This window comes from Indicator indicator, chromosome 18 (assembly GCF_027791375.1).
Source record: "Indicator indicator isolate 239-I01 chromosome 18, UM_Iind_1.1, whole genome shotgun sequence".
NCBI lineage: Eukaryota > Metazoa > Chordata > Aves > Piciformes > Indicatoridae > Indicator > Indicator indicator.
Genome location: NC_072027.1, coordinates 20,597,676 through 20,613,514, shown reverse-complemented (window position 1 = coordinate 20,613,514; position 15,839 = coordinate 20,597,676). Strand labels below are relative to the sequence as shown.

Here is a 15,839-nt window from a genome sequence, read left to right as displayed (position 1 = left end):
CTGTAGCTGTCACTCAGCCACCTGCTCTACCACCATCCAACTGAGACTGCTCCAACCCTTCAGAGCTGCTGTCCCCACAGCAGTCACACCATGGATCATCTGCTGGGAGGCCTCCAAGAAACACCACTGCCAGGGTGCTGCTCTGGAGAACAGTTTGCTGAGGAGCAGCCCAGGGAGCTGGGGCTGCCCAGGTGGGCAAGAGGGGCAGCAGCAGCCTGGGCTGGAGCAGCAATGGTGTGGGCAGCAGGAGCAGGGCAGGGATTGTGCCCCTGGGCTGGGCACTGGGGAGGCCACAGCTGCAGTGCTGGGTTCAGTTCTGGGCTCCTCACTGCAAGAAGGACATTGAGGAGCTGGAGCAGGGCCAGAGAAGGGCAAGAAAGGAGGGGAAGGGTCTGGAGAAGAGGGCTGGGGAGGAGCAGCTGAGGGAGCTGGGGGTGGTTAGTGTAGAGCAGAGGAGGCTGAGGGAGACCTCATTGCTCTCTACAGCTCCTGAGAGGAGGCTGCAGCCAGGTGGGGGTTGGGCTCTGCTCCCTAGCCTCAGGTGAGAGAAGGAGAGGAAATGTCCTGAATTGTGCCAGGGGAGGCTTAGGTTGGAGAGGAGGAAAAATTTCCTTGCTGCAAGAGTGGTCAAGGATTGGCAGAGGCTGCCCAGGGAGGTGGTGGAGTCCCCATGCCTGGAGGTGTTCAAGGACCCTGTGGCCATGGTACTTGGGGCCATGGTGTGGTGGCCATGGTGGGGTTGGGTTGGAGGTTGGACTGGATGACCTTAGAGGCCTTTTCCAACCCAAACCATTCTCTTCTCCTATCCCTTGGTGCACACAGGAGGAGGACACTGAGAGATGAGACCAGTGGGACAGCTTTAGACCAAAAGCAGTGGACATTTATTCCTCATTTGTGCAAGAGTGTCAAGATGCATTTGAAGATGGGACAGGGGCCAGAGCCCCATGGCCAGAGGGAGCCAGGGAGGCCACAGCCTCTCTCCCTCCATCGATGGCTTTGATACAACTCTACTAGGAGGAGATAAACTTTGCAGACTCACCTACAGTCACACCAACAATGCTGGCAATTACATGGAGGGGAGGGGGGGGAAGAAGGGAGGGGTTTACAAAGGAAAGGCTCCAACTAACAGCTGCCACTAAGGGGTGAGTGAAGACTTTGTTCCAAAAAAACAAACAAACAAAAAAAAAATATCAAAGGAAGAAAAAAAATAAAGAACCCCCCCCAAAAAAAAAACAAACTCTAGACACAAACAAGAACAATTTCCAACTGTATGAACATCTGCAGATGTTTAGTGCAAAGTAATTATGTAGAAATCTACATTTGATGAAGGTTTGTGCTGATGTGGTTGGTTGCTTGGTTGGTGACCCTTTGCCATCCATGATTGCAGTTACAGGAGGTCTCAACTTACCTACAGGACACACAGGCAGCCTGGGGCGGGCTGGGAGCAACACCTCTAGGCTCTGTCAAAAGTCACTTGGGAGTTTAGCAAAGCTGCTGCTGTGGCTGAAGAGTCAAGAAAGGGTCTCCTGGCACTCCCAAGTGCAGGTCCTGAGCTCAGCTGAGCGCTCTCAGCTGGCCTCTGTCCTGTCCGGCTGCGCGACCTCGGCGTGACGCAGAGCCCGAGCGCTGCAGGGCTTCCAAAGGCAGGAGGAGGTCTAGAGAGGATCCACACCACCAGCTCTGAGGCTTGTGCCAAGCTTGCTCCTCACATTAAAAGCCCACTGAGACCAAAGCTGGATGGAATGACTGGAGGAAATCAGTTTATTACACAGATTAATCATTCTCCACCGTACAAGCTCCAGGGGAGCACTCAGCTCTTTACTATACACAAAATTTGCTGTTAAATGGGTTGGGTGGGGTCAGGGTGGGGGAGGTTTTTATCTTTTGTTTCTTTTCACCCTTACATCCAGACCTAAGCAGTTTAAAAAAAAAAACAAACAAAAAACCAAACCCTTCAGAAAAAAAAAACAAAACCCAAACCAAAAGAAGAGCTATTAGCTAGGGACTGAGTGAGAAACCATCTACAAACCAAAAGGATGGAGGGGAAGGGAGAGAGGTGAAACCAAAAACAAAACCCAAAGTCAACGGCACTTGGATGCACCTAAGAGCTCCAAAACCCACTGGAGATGGGGGGAGGGGGAACTTGGTGTCCACTTCCACCTTGAATCAACCACAGGATGTGGGCACACAAAAAGTTGTTTTTGTTTTGTTTTCCTCTGGTTGCTCAGAACATTTTAAACCTAAAGGTGTTAGGTCCTTCAGAATCAAATGGATACAGAGACAGCTGCAGGTTCTTCACCTTGCTCGCTCATAACTGTTATGAGGTTAAAAGGATTCCACTTCCAACCCTTTCATGCCCAGAGGGTGGCTCCCTGGACCCACCCCCCCCCACCACCACCACTCTACCCCAGGTCCACCCCCTGCCTGGCAGCCCTCGATTGGGCTTGGCAGCAGGAATGCTTTTAGGCTCACAACGTTATGGCTGAAGCAGCAGCTTGGGACACACACACACAAAGAAGGTCTCTGCTAGGAGTCAGTGGCGGTGGGGGAGGGGAGAGGAGGTTGGGGGTCGTTGTTCCGAGTATGTACAACACGCAGCACTGCTGGGTCAGGTAAACAATGTGCACGGGGGAGGAGGAGGAGGCGTGGGCTCATAGAAAGCAGTCAAATGGAAATCAAAAGGACTTTCTCTCTCTCTCTCTCTCTCTCTCTTTCTCTCTCAGAGTTCCCCTATCTGTATCTGTAGAGGTGATCCACAACTGCTGGCTAACGGTACAGGGCGTGAGGCGGCCTCGGGGTGACGCGGGGTTACATGGCGTACTTCTGAGTCCATTCCCGAGCTATCCTGTTGTACCTGCCGAGACAGCACCGCACGCGTCACTCACTGCACCACCCGGGCTACTCACCGCACGCCTCACTCACCGCACCACCCGGGCTACTCACCGCACGCCTCACTCACCGCACCGGCACCGCACGCGTCACTCACCGCACCGGCACCGCACGCGTCACTCACCGCACCACCCGGGCTACTCACCGCACGCCTCACTCACCGCACCGGCACCGCACGCGTCACTCACCGCACCACACGGGCTACTCACCGCACGCCTCACTCACCGCACCGGCACCGCACGCGTCACTCACCGCACCACACGGGCTACTCACCGCACGCCTCACTCACCGCACCGGCACCGCACGCCTCACTCACCGCACCACCCGGGCTACTCACCGCACGCGTCACTCACCGCACCGGCACCGCACGCGTCACTCACCGCACCACCCGGGCTACTCACCGCACGCCTCACTCACCGCACGCCTCACTCACCGCACCGGCACCGCACGTGTCACTCACCGCACCGGCACCGCACGCGTCACTCACCGCACCACACGGGCTACTCACCGCACGCCTCACTCACCGCACCACACGGGCTACTCACTGCACGCGCCACTCGCCTCACTCTCTCTGCACCGGCACCACACAGATGTTACTCACTGCACTAGCACCACACACGTCACTCACTCAGCAGCAGCAGCACCACACAGGGGCCTGAACAGGGCAGCACAGAGGGTCCTGCACAGGGCAGCATTGGGGCTGTGGCACCAGGCAGGCTATAGACTAAGGAATGAGGTCTAGAGGCCATCAAGATGATTAGAGGCTGGAGAGACTCCCCTGTGGGGACAGGCTGGGAGAGTTGGGGCTGTGCAGCCTGGAGAAGGGAAGGCTCCAGGGAGACCTCAGAGCAGCCTTCCAGTACCTGAAGAGGCTCCAGGAGACCTGGGAAGGGACTTTGGACAAAAGCTGGGAGTGCCAGGATGAGGGACAATGGCTTTGAGCTGGGGGAGGGGAGATGGAGAGTGGAGATGAGGAAGAAATTCCTGAGAGTGAGGCTGGGGAGACACTGGCAACCACCCAGGGAGGCTGTGGCTGCCTCCTGCCTGGAGGTGTTCAGGACCAGGCTGGATGAGGCCTTGAGCAAGCTGGGCTGGTGGGAGGTGTCCCTGCCCTGGCAGGGGGGTGGCACTGGGTGAACTCTGAGGTCCCTTCCAACCCAAGCCATGCCCTGGGGCCAGCCAGTTTGCCACTGCAGGTGGAGGGCAGGAGAGGGAGCAGGGCTGAGCAGGGGCTGAGGTCACTCAGCTAGGGACACTGCCCAGGGGAGAGGCTCCAGCACAAAGCTTTTCCATTTGCGTCAATAATTTTATTTTTCTTATTTTATTATTTAGTTCTTATTTTATTGTTTAGTTCTATTATTTTGTAAACTATTTGTAATTTTTTTTTAATTTAAAAAAAAAATTTAAAATTACTTTTACATTGAAAGAAATTTAATTTTTTTCTTGGGATTATATTTCATTTTCTTTTTCAACATTTGTAAAAATTCTAAATTATTTTTGCACTCTTTAAATTGGGGAGCTTTAGAACTTTTTTTTAAAGTTTTGTAATCCTTTTAATGATTTCTTACTTCAACAAATTATTTTTAACCATTTAAAAATTATTTTCCACATTAAAATTTTAGAATAATTCTAAAAAAATTTCCAAAAAAATCTTAGTCTTTAAAAAGCCTAAAAACAAAACAAAAAAAAATTCCAAAAAGCCTAAAAACAAAACAAAAAAAAATTCCAAAAAGCCTAAAAACAAAACAAAAAAAAATTCCAAAAAGCCTAAAAACAAAACAAAAAAAATTCCAAAAAGCCTAAAAACAAAACAAAAAAAAATTCCAAAAAGCCTAAAAACAAAACAAAAAAAAAATTCCAAAAAGCCTAAAAACAAAACAAAAAAAAAATTCCAAAAAGCCTAAAAACAAAACAAAAAAAAAATTCCAAAAAGCCTAAAAACAAAACAAAAAAAAAATTCCAAAAAGCCTAAAAACAAAACAAAAAAAAAATTCCAAAAAGCCTAAAAACAAAACAAAAAAAAATTCCAAAAAGCCTAAAAACAAAACAAAAAAAAATTCCAAAAAGCCTAAAAACAAAACAAAAAAAAATTCCAAAAAGCCTAAAAACAAAAAAAAAAAAATTCCAAAAAGCCTTAAAAAAAATCCCAAATTTCAAATAGGGCTTCTAAAAGGCTTCTAAAAGGCTTCTAAAAGGCTTCTAAAAGGCTTCTAAAAGGCTTCTAAAAGGCTTCTAAAAGGCTTCTAAAAGGCTTCTAAAAGGCTTCTAAAAGGCTTCTAAAAGGCTTCTAAAAGGCTTCTAAAAGGCTTCTAAAAGGCTTCTAAAAGGCTTCTAAAAGGCTTCTAAAAGGCTTCTAAAACTCTGATTAATTTTAATTCAAATTTTTTAGTCATCAAGCACTGTCAACATTTTTATTTTCTTTGCATTTTTAGAAGTTTCTAAGTTTTGAAGTATATTTTAAAATTAATTTCCAGTTTACTTTTCCTTTTTTTTAATCATTCAAATTATTTACTTTTTAAAAATTCTTAACTATTTTCTACTTTCTTTGGAAACGAAACCTTTGAAAGCCTTTTTCTTCCTCATCACACTGTAACTGGATGTTATGATTCGATGTTAACTTCCCTTTGCCAGGCCAGCCCTGGCTCTGCTGCAGTCCCTTCAACCCTCAGCCTGCAGCTGGCTGTGTAACATCAGACAGTGCAGGAGCCTCGGGGGGAGCTCCTCACTGGGTGCTGCCTTGCTGAGCAATGAACTGGAGCAGGGCAGGATGGACACCAGGAGGAAGTTCTGCACAGTGAGGGTGGTGGAACCCGTAACAGGCTGCTCAGGGAGGGGGTTGAAGCTCCATCCCTGCAGACATCCAAGATCAGCTCTCTTAACCACACCAACTGCTGCTCTGCCCAGCCTGAGCTTCCTCTCCTGGCAGTGCCCCTCTGGCTGCAGAGGCTGTTTGGGTGCTGAGGAAGAGAGGAGCAATTTGTGCCTTCAAGAGTCAAATCCCAACCTGATGTAGGGGGGGCAGTGGTGGTGGCCTGAGGGTCACCAGAACAGCCACCTGCAGCCTGTAGCCAGAAAGGAGCCTGGCAGGGGTTTGGTAGGTGCCAGCTGCTGGGCTTGGTGCCTCAGGAGGAGGACTTGGGGGGGTGGGGAGGTGGGCAGGAACACAGGAATCCATTTTTTTTTTTTTCCAGAAGGCCACAGTTCAAAACCTGCAGCCTGATGCACTCTGTGAAGCTCCACCCATGGAACAAGCTCCAAACCTCTCCTGCAGCAGCAGGAATTTGGCAGCTTTGAGAGCAAATGGCAACAGGAGGTAGGAGAGGCAAGTGAGAGCTCACAGCACTCACAGTGCATGGGGCTGGAAGGGACCCTCCAAGGTCTCCTTGTCCAACCCCCTGCAGTCACAGGGACCCCTCCAGCCAGAGCAGGCTGCCCAGGGACACATCCAGCTTGATCCTGAATGCCTGCAGGAGTGGGGCCTCAACCACATCCTTGGGCAACCACAGGGAAGAACCATCCAGTCCCACCTCCAGCAGGACCTGGGGGATCTGGGCCACCAAGCAGAGGTCTGAGGGGAAAGTGCCTCCTGGAAGTCTTCACCTCTGCCTCCCCCAGCCCCAACTGTGCTTCCCCAGGGAACCAGCACTGCAGGTTTTGAACTGTGGCCTTCTGGGGAAAAAAAAAAAAAATGGATTCCTGTGTTCCTGCTTCCCCTCTAAGTCCTCCTCCTTCCTGAGGCACCAAGCCCAGCAGCTGGCACCTACCAAACCCCTGCCAGGCTCCTTTCTGGCTACAGGCTGCAGGTGGCTGTTCTGGTGACCCTCAGGCCACCACCACTGCCCCCCCTACATCAGGTTGGGATTTGACTCTTGAAGGCACAAATTGCTCCTCTCTTCCTCAGCACCCAAACAGCCTCTGCAGCCAGAGGGGCACTGCCAGGAGAGGAAGCTCAGGCTGGGCAGAGCAGCAGTTGGTGTGGTTAAGAGAGCTGCTGCCAGCTTCTGCCTGACAACAGGAGGCACTTTGGTCTTGTTCTTCAGCAGCAGACACCTGCAGCTCTGGTGCTGGAGTTTAGGCTGTGTGACAATCCACAGGGAGGAGGAAGAGGGGCAGCCCTTGGAGGAGGAAGGGGGACGCCTAGGGCTGTCCCCCTTCCTCCTCCAAGGGCTGCCCCTCTTCCTCCTCCAAGGGCTGCCCACCCCTGGCCTTCACAGCACTGCTCAGACAGCTCCAGAAGCTGCTCCTCAAGCAGGCAGCAGAGCAACCACGTTTGGGGAATCAGTTCCCTTCCCAGCTGGTTCTGAGAGGCTCATGGAGCTTCAGCAATGAGCACTGGGAGGGCACAGAGTTTGCAGCAGGCACGAAGCTGTCACTCTTGGGTGCCAAGAGTCCTCCCTGTCTGTGCTGCTGGCTTCAGAGCAGCTCACAGAGTGCTCCCAGAGCACTTCTCCACCACCCTCCTTGCCTTGTGCTGTGCCTCTGCTTGCACCACCCTGCCGTGGGAGATGTTCTCCTGCCACAGCTCTCCCTCTGCTGGCTCAGAAGCACCAAAGCAGGCAGTGAAGGCCCTCCCAAGCCTGCTCACCTTCAGCTTCCAGCTGCCACTCAAAGCAAGCAAGCCTCTAAATTAGCAGCTGCAAGACCAATGGGAGCTCCTTCTGTGCAGGACAAGACCTCCTCAGCCTTCTGCCACCCAAACCCTCCTTCAGCAAGGTGCTGCTGGTACTACAGGTCCCATGGAGGGGAAAAAAAAAAAAAATACCTCTGGAGACCAGAGCTGAAGTGAAAAAAAAAAAGGCAAAGCCAAGTTCTCAGTGTCCCTAGGAGTGGCTGCTTTCAGGTGTCTCTTGGTTTCTGAGGGTGGCTGCTGCCCTGCCCAGGCCAGGGGACAGGGTCTGAGGGTGGCTGCTGCCCTGCCCAGGCCAGGGGACAGGGTCTGAGGGTGGCTGCTGCCCTGCCCAGGCCAGGGGACAGGGTCTGAGGGTGGCTGCTGCCCTGCCCAGGCCAGGGGGTGTCTTCCATACTCACTTTTCTCTATCTGTTTTGTAGATCCGTGCAATCTCAGGCACTAAAGGATCATCTGGGTTGGGATCACACAACAGAGAACAGATGGACAAAAGTACTGGGGAGAGAGAAGAGAGGAACTGGGTTAGAGCTTTCAGAGCAGCTGAAGACACCTGCACAGCTCAGCATTTACCTCCCCCCAGGCAGCAGAACTGGCACTGTGCTTCTGAAACATCAGGGAGCAGCCACCCACAGGCCCCAGCCAGGAGCTTTTGGGTAGAAGTCCTCCCCCTGAGCTCCACAGCTCTGCATGGCTACAAGCTGTGCTCACACCTCCTAGGTAGGGGCATCTGAGCACAGCCTCAGGTCCCAAGGTAGCAGAGCTCTGTCAGAACCATGGGGGGTTGGAAGGGAGCTCTGGAGCTCAGCCAGTCCAAGCCCCTGCTCCAGCAGGGCACCCCCAGCAGCTTGCCCAGGGGCACAATGCCCAGGGGGGGTTGGACACTCCACAACCTCTCTGGCAGCCTGCTCCAGCCCTCCAGCACCCTCACAACAAACAACTTTCTCCTCCTCTTCAGATGGAGCCTCCTGGGTTCCAGTTTGTGCCCCTTGTGCTGTCCCTGGGCACCACTGAGCAGAGTCTGGCCCCAGCCTCTTGCCCCCCACAGCTCCTTTAGCTCTGGCTGAGCATTGCTCAGCTCCCCTCTGGGGCTGCTCTTCTGCAGGCTCTCAGCCCCAGGACTCTCAGCCTTTGCTCCTCACAGAGCTGCTCCAGGCCCCTCAAAGGCTCTGCAGCCACCATCCAGTGCAGACAACAAAACTAACTTTTTTGGTGAGCTCCTGACTGCTGTGCACTAACATGGACCAAAACCTTCACAACTAAGGAGCTGCCCAAGCACAGCCTGCTGGGGGTGCTGAGGGAGCAATGGGCTTGGCCTCCCCATGGAGCAGGGACACAAAGACACTGCTCTGGCAGAATGGAGAGGAGGAGGCTGAGGAGAGACCTCACTGCTCCCTGAGAGGAGGCTGCAGTGAGCTGGGGGCTGGGCTCTGCTCCCTAGTCTCAGGAGATAGGAGTGGAGGCAATGGCCTCCAGCTGCCCCAAGAGAGGTTTAGGTTGGACATTAGAAGAAACTCCTTCACTGAAAGGGTTCTCAAAGCCTGGCCCAGGCTGCCCAGGGAGGTGGTTGAATCCCCATCCCTGCAGGTGTTTCCAAGAGCTGCTAAGGTTGCTTCATAGAACCACAGAATGTTAGGGGCTGGAAGGAACCTCTGGAGACTGTGTCCAAGCCCCCTGCCAGAGCAGGGTTGCCCAGGGCAGCTCACACAGGAACACATCCAGGTGGGTCTGGAAGGTCTCCAGAGAAGGACACTCCACAACTCTCTGGGCAGCCTGCTCCAGGCCTCCACCACCCTCACACCAAACAACTTTCTCCTCCTGTTCAGGTGGAACCTCCCGGGTTCCGGTTCCTGTCCATTGCCCCTTGTCCAGGACACCACTGAGAAGAGCCTGGCCCCTTCTTGACCCCCACCCCTCAGATATTTACAGACCTTGGTCAGATCCCCTCTCAGCCTTCCCTTCTAGAGGCTAACCAGTCCCAGAGCTCTCAGCCTTTCCTCCTCACAGGGCTGCTCCCCAGCAGTAATTTGCTCAGAGACCCCTCAGGAGCTTGATCATAGCCCTCAGTTTTTGCTGCTCTGGGGAGCCAGCAGCTCTGGGGAGGTTCTCCTCCCACTCTGCTCCACCCTGGTGAGGCCACACCTGGAGTACTGTGGCCAGTTCTGGGCTCCCCAGGTCAAGAGGGACAGGGACCTGCTGGAGAGAGGCAAACAGAGACTATGAGGACGCTGAAGGGACTGGGGCAGCTGTGGTGCTGAGGGCCATGGCTCAGCCCCAGCCTTGGCAGAGCGAGAGGATGGTTGGGCTGGATGCTCTTCAAGGGCTTTTGCAGCTGACCTGATTCTCTGATCACTTCGCGTTTCAGGATGCTCCAGCAGCACACTCTGAGGTGAGAGGTCTCCCAGTGCAGCCCAGCACACCTCTGACCCATGCTTCTACTGCAGGCACTCCCTTTCCAGAGCACTGAACACTCCAACCTTCCAGGAGCACCTTTCTCCATGCAGAGGACCCTGCATGATCCACCTCACCTGCTCAGCAGGCTCCAGTGCTGTGCTCCTGCAGCACCAAGAGCAGCTCCAGCTCCACACCCAGCTCAGCCTCCCCATGGGGGCACACAGAAGCTCCATGTGCAAACCACAGGTGGAGTTTCTCCTGCTAGGAAGCAGCTCAGGCACTGGACAGGAGCTCAGCTCTTCACAGATCCTTCCAGCACTAGCAACATGGAGAGCAACCAAACCCCCACCTGTCCTCTGGAGCCCCCAACAAACCCAAGAGGCTCCCAGCTCCCAGAACCTGGAGACACTTGTAAGAGCCACAAGCCTCCAGCTGCAGGTGGAGGCAATGAGCTGCAGAGCCAGGAGAGAGACATCTTCCCTGGCAGGTCAGCAGGAGGAGGAAGCCCAAGGTGCTGTGGAACTCAGCCCTGAGCATTAGCTGCTCTTGGTGGCAGGGCTGAGTCCTCAGCCAAGGGCAGCAGGCAGCTGTGACAGCCTTGTGTGGCCAGAGCAGAGAGCTGCAGCTGGCAGTGGCTTCAAGAGCCAAAAGCAGCTCTGGAGGAGCCCCAGGGTTTAAGCTCTGCACACAGGGTGGTGCTGCTCCAGTCAAATGGCCAAGTCACCCTCTGGAGAAGCTCCACAGGCCAGGGAGCAGCAGCCAACCAGTGAGGGCATGAGCTAGGACTGCACAGCTGCACCTTCTGTGCTCCTGACCTCCCAGCACCAGACAGACAAGCAGCAGCTCTGCTGCCCCAGCAGCCTGCACCCTGAGGGGAGGTGCTCTCCATGTGAAGCCCAACACATGACAGGCAAGGCACTGACCTCCAAAAGGAGCTGATGACCTCCACTCTCCTCATGCCTTGGGTTGGAAGAGACCTCAAAGCTCCTCCAGTGCCAATCCCCTGCCATGGGCAGGGACACCTCCCACCAGCCCAGCTTGCTCAAGGCCTCATCCAGCCTGGTCCTGAACACCTCCAGGCAGGAGGCAGCCACAAGCCTCCCTGGGCAACCTGTGCCAGTGTCTCCCCAGCCTCACTCTCAAGAATTCCTTCCTCCCCTCCCCCAGCTCCAAGCCATTGTCCCTCATCCTGGCACTCCCAGCCCTTGTCCAAAGCCCCTCCCCAGCTCTCCTGGAGCCCCTTCAGGTCCTGGAAGGCTGCTCTGAGGTCTCCCTGGAGCCTCCCCTCTTTTCCAGGCTGAACTCTCCCAGCCAGTCCCCCATAGGAAATGTTCTCCAGCCCTGTGACCATCTTCATGACCTCCTAGTTTCTGGTCTGCCCCTATTTCTCCACCAGCCCCAAGCACTCTTTGCCCAGCTCTGCTTTAGTCAGCTGCTTACAGAGTCACACTCCAACAGCTGGTTCCCACCCACAGCCTCTTCTGAAGCATGGCACAACTTGAGGAACTCCCCAGGAAAGCTGCACCACAAACACTAACTGCTCTGGAAGGGAAGCTTCCTGCTGAAGCAGTTTCATTTTCACTTCAAGTCACCCTAAGCTTTGCCTGCTAGGACCCCAGCCAGGCTTTGCTAGAGAGCTGAATTAGAATCATGGAACAGTTGGGGTTGGAAGGGACCTGCAAAGCTCATCCAGTCCAACCCCCTGCAGCCAGCAGGGACATCCTCCACTGGATCAGGTTGGCAGAGCCCTGTCCAGCCTCACCTTGAGTATCTCCAGGGATGAGGCCCCAACCTCCTGGTGCAGAACTTGTTCCTAACACAGCTCCTAAGTCTGCTACAGCACAGTTCTGACCTGACTGAAAACAAAACTTCCCACCCCAAAAGGTTTCCTGTTGCCCTTGGAGGGTTTATTTAGTTGTCCAAGATGGAAATACATCTTTTAAGTATCAGCTCTTGCTGCTTAAGTGCAGGCTAGCTCCCTGCTGAGGCATCCTGGGGGATCTGAGAAGTGTTTCTACAATGGTTTTTTGCTGCCTTTAATTTTGCCTCCTGCCTGGAGGTGTTCAGGACCAGGCTGGATGAGGCCTTGAGCAAGCTGGGCTGGTGGGAGGTGTCCCTGCCCTGGCAGGGGGGTGGCACTGGCTGAGCTTTAAGGTCCCTTCCAAGCCACCCAGGCCCTGGGTCCATGACTTGGTGCCCAGAGGTGAAGCAGGAGGGATCCTGAAGCCTCAGCAGGAGCCTGTCCCTGGGAGCCAAGGGGCTGCCACCCACCCCTGGGGACAGGAGCTTGCTCCCAGCGTGGCCAACCCCTCCGTGGGCCCCTGTGGGACAGGGTTTGGCCTGCCCAGGGGTGGGTCCCAGCCCCATCCTCTCCCAGGGCTCTCTCACCCCACACACAGGGCTCCTGCTGCCTGCTGCCTGCCCTGGCTGGTGGAAACAGCTCCTGGAGGGGAACAGCCTGACCCTGCTGCTGCTCTGGGTGACACTGCCAGGTACCCCTGCTCTGGGACACCACTCTGGGCTGTCCCCTCCCTGAGGTTCCCCCCAGTGCCTCCCCACACCTGGCACTCGGTCCCTGGCCACCTCCTGGGGACATCCAGAGGCAGTGGGAGCCAGGCAGTGGCCTTGAGCAGCCTGGGCTGTTGGGAGGGGTCGCTGCCCAGGGCAGGGGTTGGAGCTGAAGCAGCTTTAAGGTCCCTTCCAAGCCAAACCCATGCTATGAACTGATGAACCCCAGGGAGCTCAGACAGGATTCTCCCCCTCTGCTTTGTGCCAGGGCAGGTTTGTGCCCTGCCATGAACTCCTCTGCAGGGGGTGAGGAGTGCTCAGCACCACAGGGACACCTCCTGGAGGGGAGCAGCTTGCAGAGGGGCTCAGTCCCACAGAGACCTCACTGCCCCTTGGCTGACTCCAACTGCATCCTCCTGGCTGAGCTGCAGAGGATGAGGAGCAGGAGGAAGCAGATGTTAGGAGCACACAGCAGCCTGTTCAGATGTATTTTGGGAGTGATGGAATCTGAGAGCCATTCACAGGCCCTTCCCTGATGCCCTCTTCAATTCCTGCCCCACCTTCTGCCAGCTGTCCCAGTTCCAGCCTAGCTCCCAGCATCTTCCCAGTGCTGCCTGCCCACCCCCCACTGCCCCCAGGGGCATTTTCCTCTCTAATCCAGTGAAGATCTCATCACCCCCTCCAGCTGCACCAGTCTGACCAGTTACACAGCAACCCAATCCCAGCATGACACCAGCCCTGGCTGCTGCTCAATGCTTAGACAGCAGCCAGTGCTGCACAGAGCAGCTGTGAGCAGAGCTGCCTCAGCCTGCAACCATTCCTCAGCCCTTCCACCTGAGGAGAGGCTTCAGCACCCTGCCCTGAGCCACCTTCTGCCAAGAGACAAATCCAGGCACTGCTTTGCCTTTCCAGCTGCTTCCACAGATGCAGAAGCCTGAGCTGGACAGGAACTGGAGGGAGCCTGGGGTGCACTCAGGGGAGTGTGTCCAGCAGAGCCAGGGAGGTTCTCCTCCTCCTCTGCTCTGCCCTGCTCAGACCTCACCTGGAGTACTGCATTCAGCTCTGGGCTGCTCAGCTCAGCAGGGACAGGGATCTGCTGGAGAGAGTCCAAGGGAGGGCTGCAAGGATGCTGAAGGGACTGGAGACTGCCTGGGGAGGAGAGGCTGAGAGCCCTGGGGGTGAGAGTCTGGAGAGGAGAAGGCTGAGAGGGATCTGATCAATGTCTATCAATAGCTGAGGGCTGGGGGTCAGGAGGGAGGGACAGGGACACCTCACACCACAGCAGGTTGCTCACAGCCACATCCAGCCTGGCTGCAAAAACCTCCAGGGATGAGGCTTCCACCACCTCCCTGGGCAACCTCTGCCAGGCTCTCATCACCCTCATGGGGAAGAACTTCCTCCTAACATCAATGAATGTCCCCTCCTCTAGCTTGGATCCATTCCCTCCCAGTCCCATCACCACCCAACACCCTCAAAAGTCCCTCCCCAGCTTTCTTGGAGCCCCCTTCAGATCCTGGAAGGCCACAAGAAGGTCACCTCAGAGCCTTCTCCTCTCCAGACTGCACAACCCCAACTCTCTCAGGCTGTCCCCATAGCAGAGCAGCTCCAGCCCTCTGCTCATCCTCCTGGCCCTTCTCTGGACACCTTCCAGCACCTCCAGATCCTTCCTGGAACAGAGGCTCCAGCACTGGACACAGAGCTCCAGGTGTGGTCTCAGCAGAGTGGAGCAGAGGGGGAGAATCCCCTCCCTGGCCCTGCTGGCCACACTTCTCTTGCTGCAGCCCAGGCTCTGCTTGGCTCTCTGGGCTGCAAGTGCTCCCTGCTGGCTCCTGCTGAGCTTCTCATCCCCCAGCACCCCCAAGGCCTTTCCTTCAGGGCTGCTCTCCAGACAGTCCCTGCCCAGCCTCTATTGGTGCTTGGGATTGCCCTGATGCTGCAGCACTTCATGACCAAGTGTGAAGCTCCAAACCAGAATGGTCATGGCCCTTGCACAGAAGGGACCCAAAACTTCCTCACTTGCATGGCTACAGCTACAAACTGCAGATCTTGAGTCTGAAGTCATAAAACAGACCAAACCCAGCTAAAATTCAAACCTGGGGCTTCTTTTAAGGTGTTTAAAGGCTTCCTTTTTATACTGAGCATCAAAACTTCTTTAGCAGACAAAGATGTCCACAAGCTACTAGAGTTCTGAGGAACCAAGGTAGTTTTAGCTAAAAAAAAAAAAAAAAAGGAGAAAACCAACCCCCAAAAAAATAACACAAAACCCAACCAAACAAAACCCAAACACTAAAAAACCCCAAAGCACCCCCAAACAAGCCCCCAGCCCACCCCACTGGAGCTAGTGGAAGCTCATTAGGTTTTACAACACATCTGAGCAGCCCTTTGTCCCCCAAAGCTGGTTTAGAAAGGCCCAAGATGGACTTCTGGTGTGTGCCCCTTCAGCGGGGACCTGAAAACAAGCCAGGGTTCAAAGCAGCCTCCCTCTGGTCTGCAGCATTCTCCACAGTGCCAGCCTTGTGCTGCCAGCCTGGCTCCAGCCCCTGGGGTGTCAGCCCTGCCTTGATCCCTGAATTATCCCTGGAGCCTAACTCCAGGCTGATGTCTGGAGGTCCAAGCCCTGGGCTGAGGTCTGTCAGGAAGGGGAGGTCCAAGCCCTGGGCTGAGGTCTGTCAGGAAGGGGAGTCCAAGCCCTGCCTGAGGTCTGTGTGCTCAGACCAAGGTGAGGCAGGGAGCTGATGGAGCAGTGGGGACTCATCCACCCCTCTGGGCAGAGCTGAGCAGCCTCCCTGTGCTCCCAGGCAGCAGCCTGCAGCCAGCTCAGCAGCCCTGAGGCTGCCCCAGCAGCAAGGAGGCAGCAGCCCTGGCAGGCCCAGGGGCAGGAGCAGGGCCAGGGGCAGGGCAGGTACCTTTGGAAATAGTTAGTGCTGGGGACCACTGTGACCGTAGGATGTCCAGACAGATGCTGCCATTGCTGTTGATGTTTGGGTGATAGATTCTCGTTGTAAATGCAACCTGCAGGAGGAAGGAGAAGGTCAGTGGAGGACTCCCAGAGGGCCACAGCAGGCAGGCAAGGAGGGAGGGGATTGCTGCTGGGTGCCACTCACCTTGGGTGGTTTGAAGGGATAATCTGTTGGGAAGTGAATTGTCAAGAAGAATACTCCACCTTGGTAGGGACTGTCATTCTGTCAGGGAGAGAGAAGCATGGCCAGGGGAGGGGTCAGCACAACAGCACTGGGGCACACACAGCACCACCAGCAATGCTCTCAATACTTACTGGTCCCATTATTGTGGCTTGCCAATGGAACACTGCAAGAAAGAAAAGAGTCACTTCAGTGGGCAAAGCTCAAGGCAACAACTGCTGTCTTCAGAGAGTCACACAATGGGTTGGAAGGGACTTGCAAGATCATCTGGTGCCCCCCCTGGA

General features: G+C 54.8%; 1 protein-coding gene across 1 annotated transcript in view; it reads right to left on the bottom strand.

The window, feature by feature from the left end:
• Positions 1-2,401: 2,401 nt before the first annotated feature.
• Positions 2,402-15,839, bottom strand: part of UBE2D2 (ubiquitin conjugating enzyme E2 D2) — a 33,495-nt gene continuing 20,057 nt past the window's right edge. The window contains exons 3-7 of the mRNA XM_054389454.1: positions 15,690-15,721; positions 15,520-15,597; positions 15,322-15,427; positions 7,918-8,011; positions 2,402-2,854 (exon numbers count right to left, since the gene is read on the bottom strand). Coding sequence (XP_054245429.1) covers positions 2,809-2,854; positions 7,918-8,011; positions 15,322-15,427; positions 15,520-15,597; positions 15,690-15,721 — 356 coding nt within the window. The 3' untranslated portion in view covers positions 2,402-2,808. The remainder of the gene's footprint in view (positions 2,855-7,917; positions 8,012-15,321; positions 15,428-15,519; positions 15,598-15,689; positions 15,722-15,839) is intronic.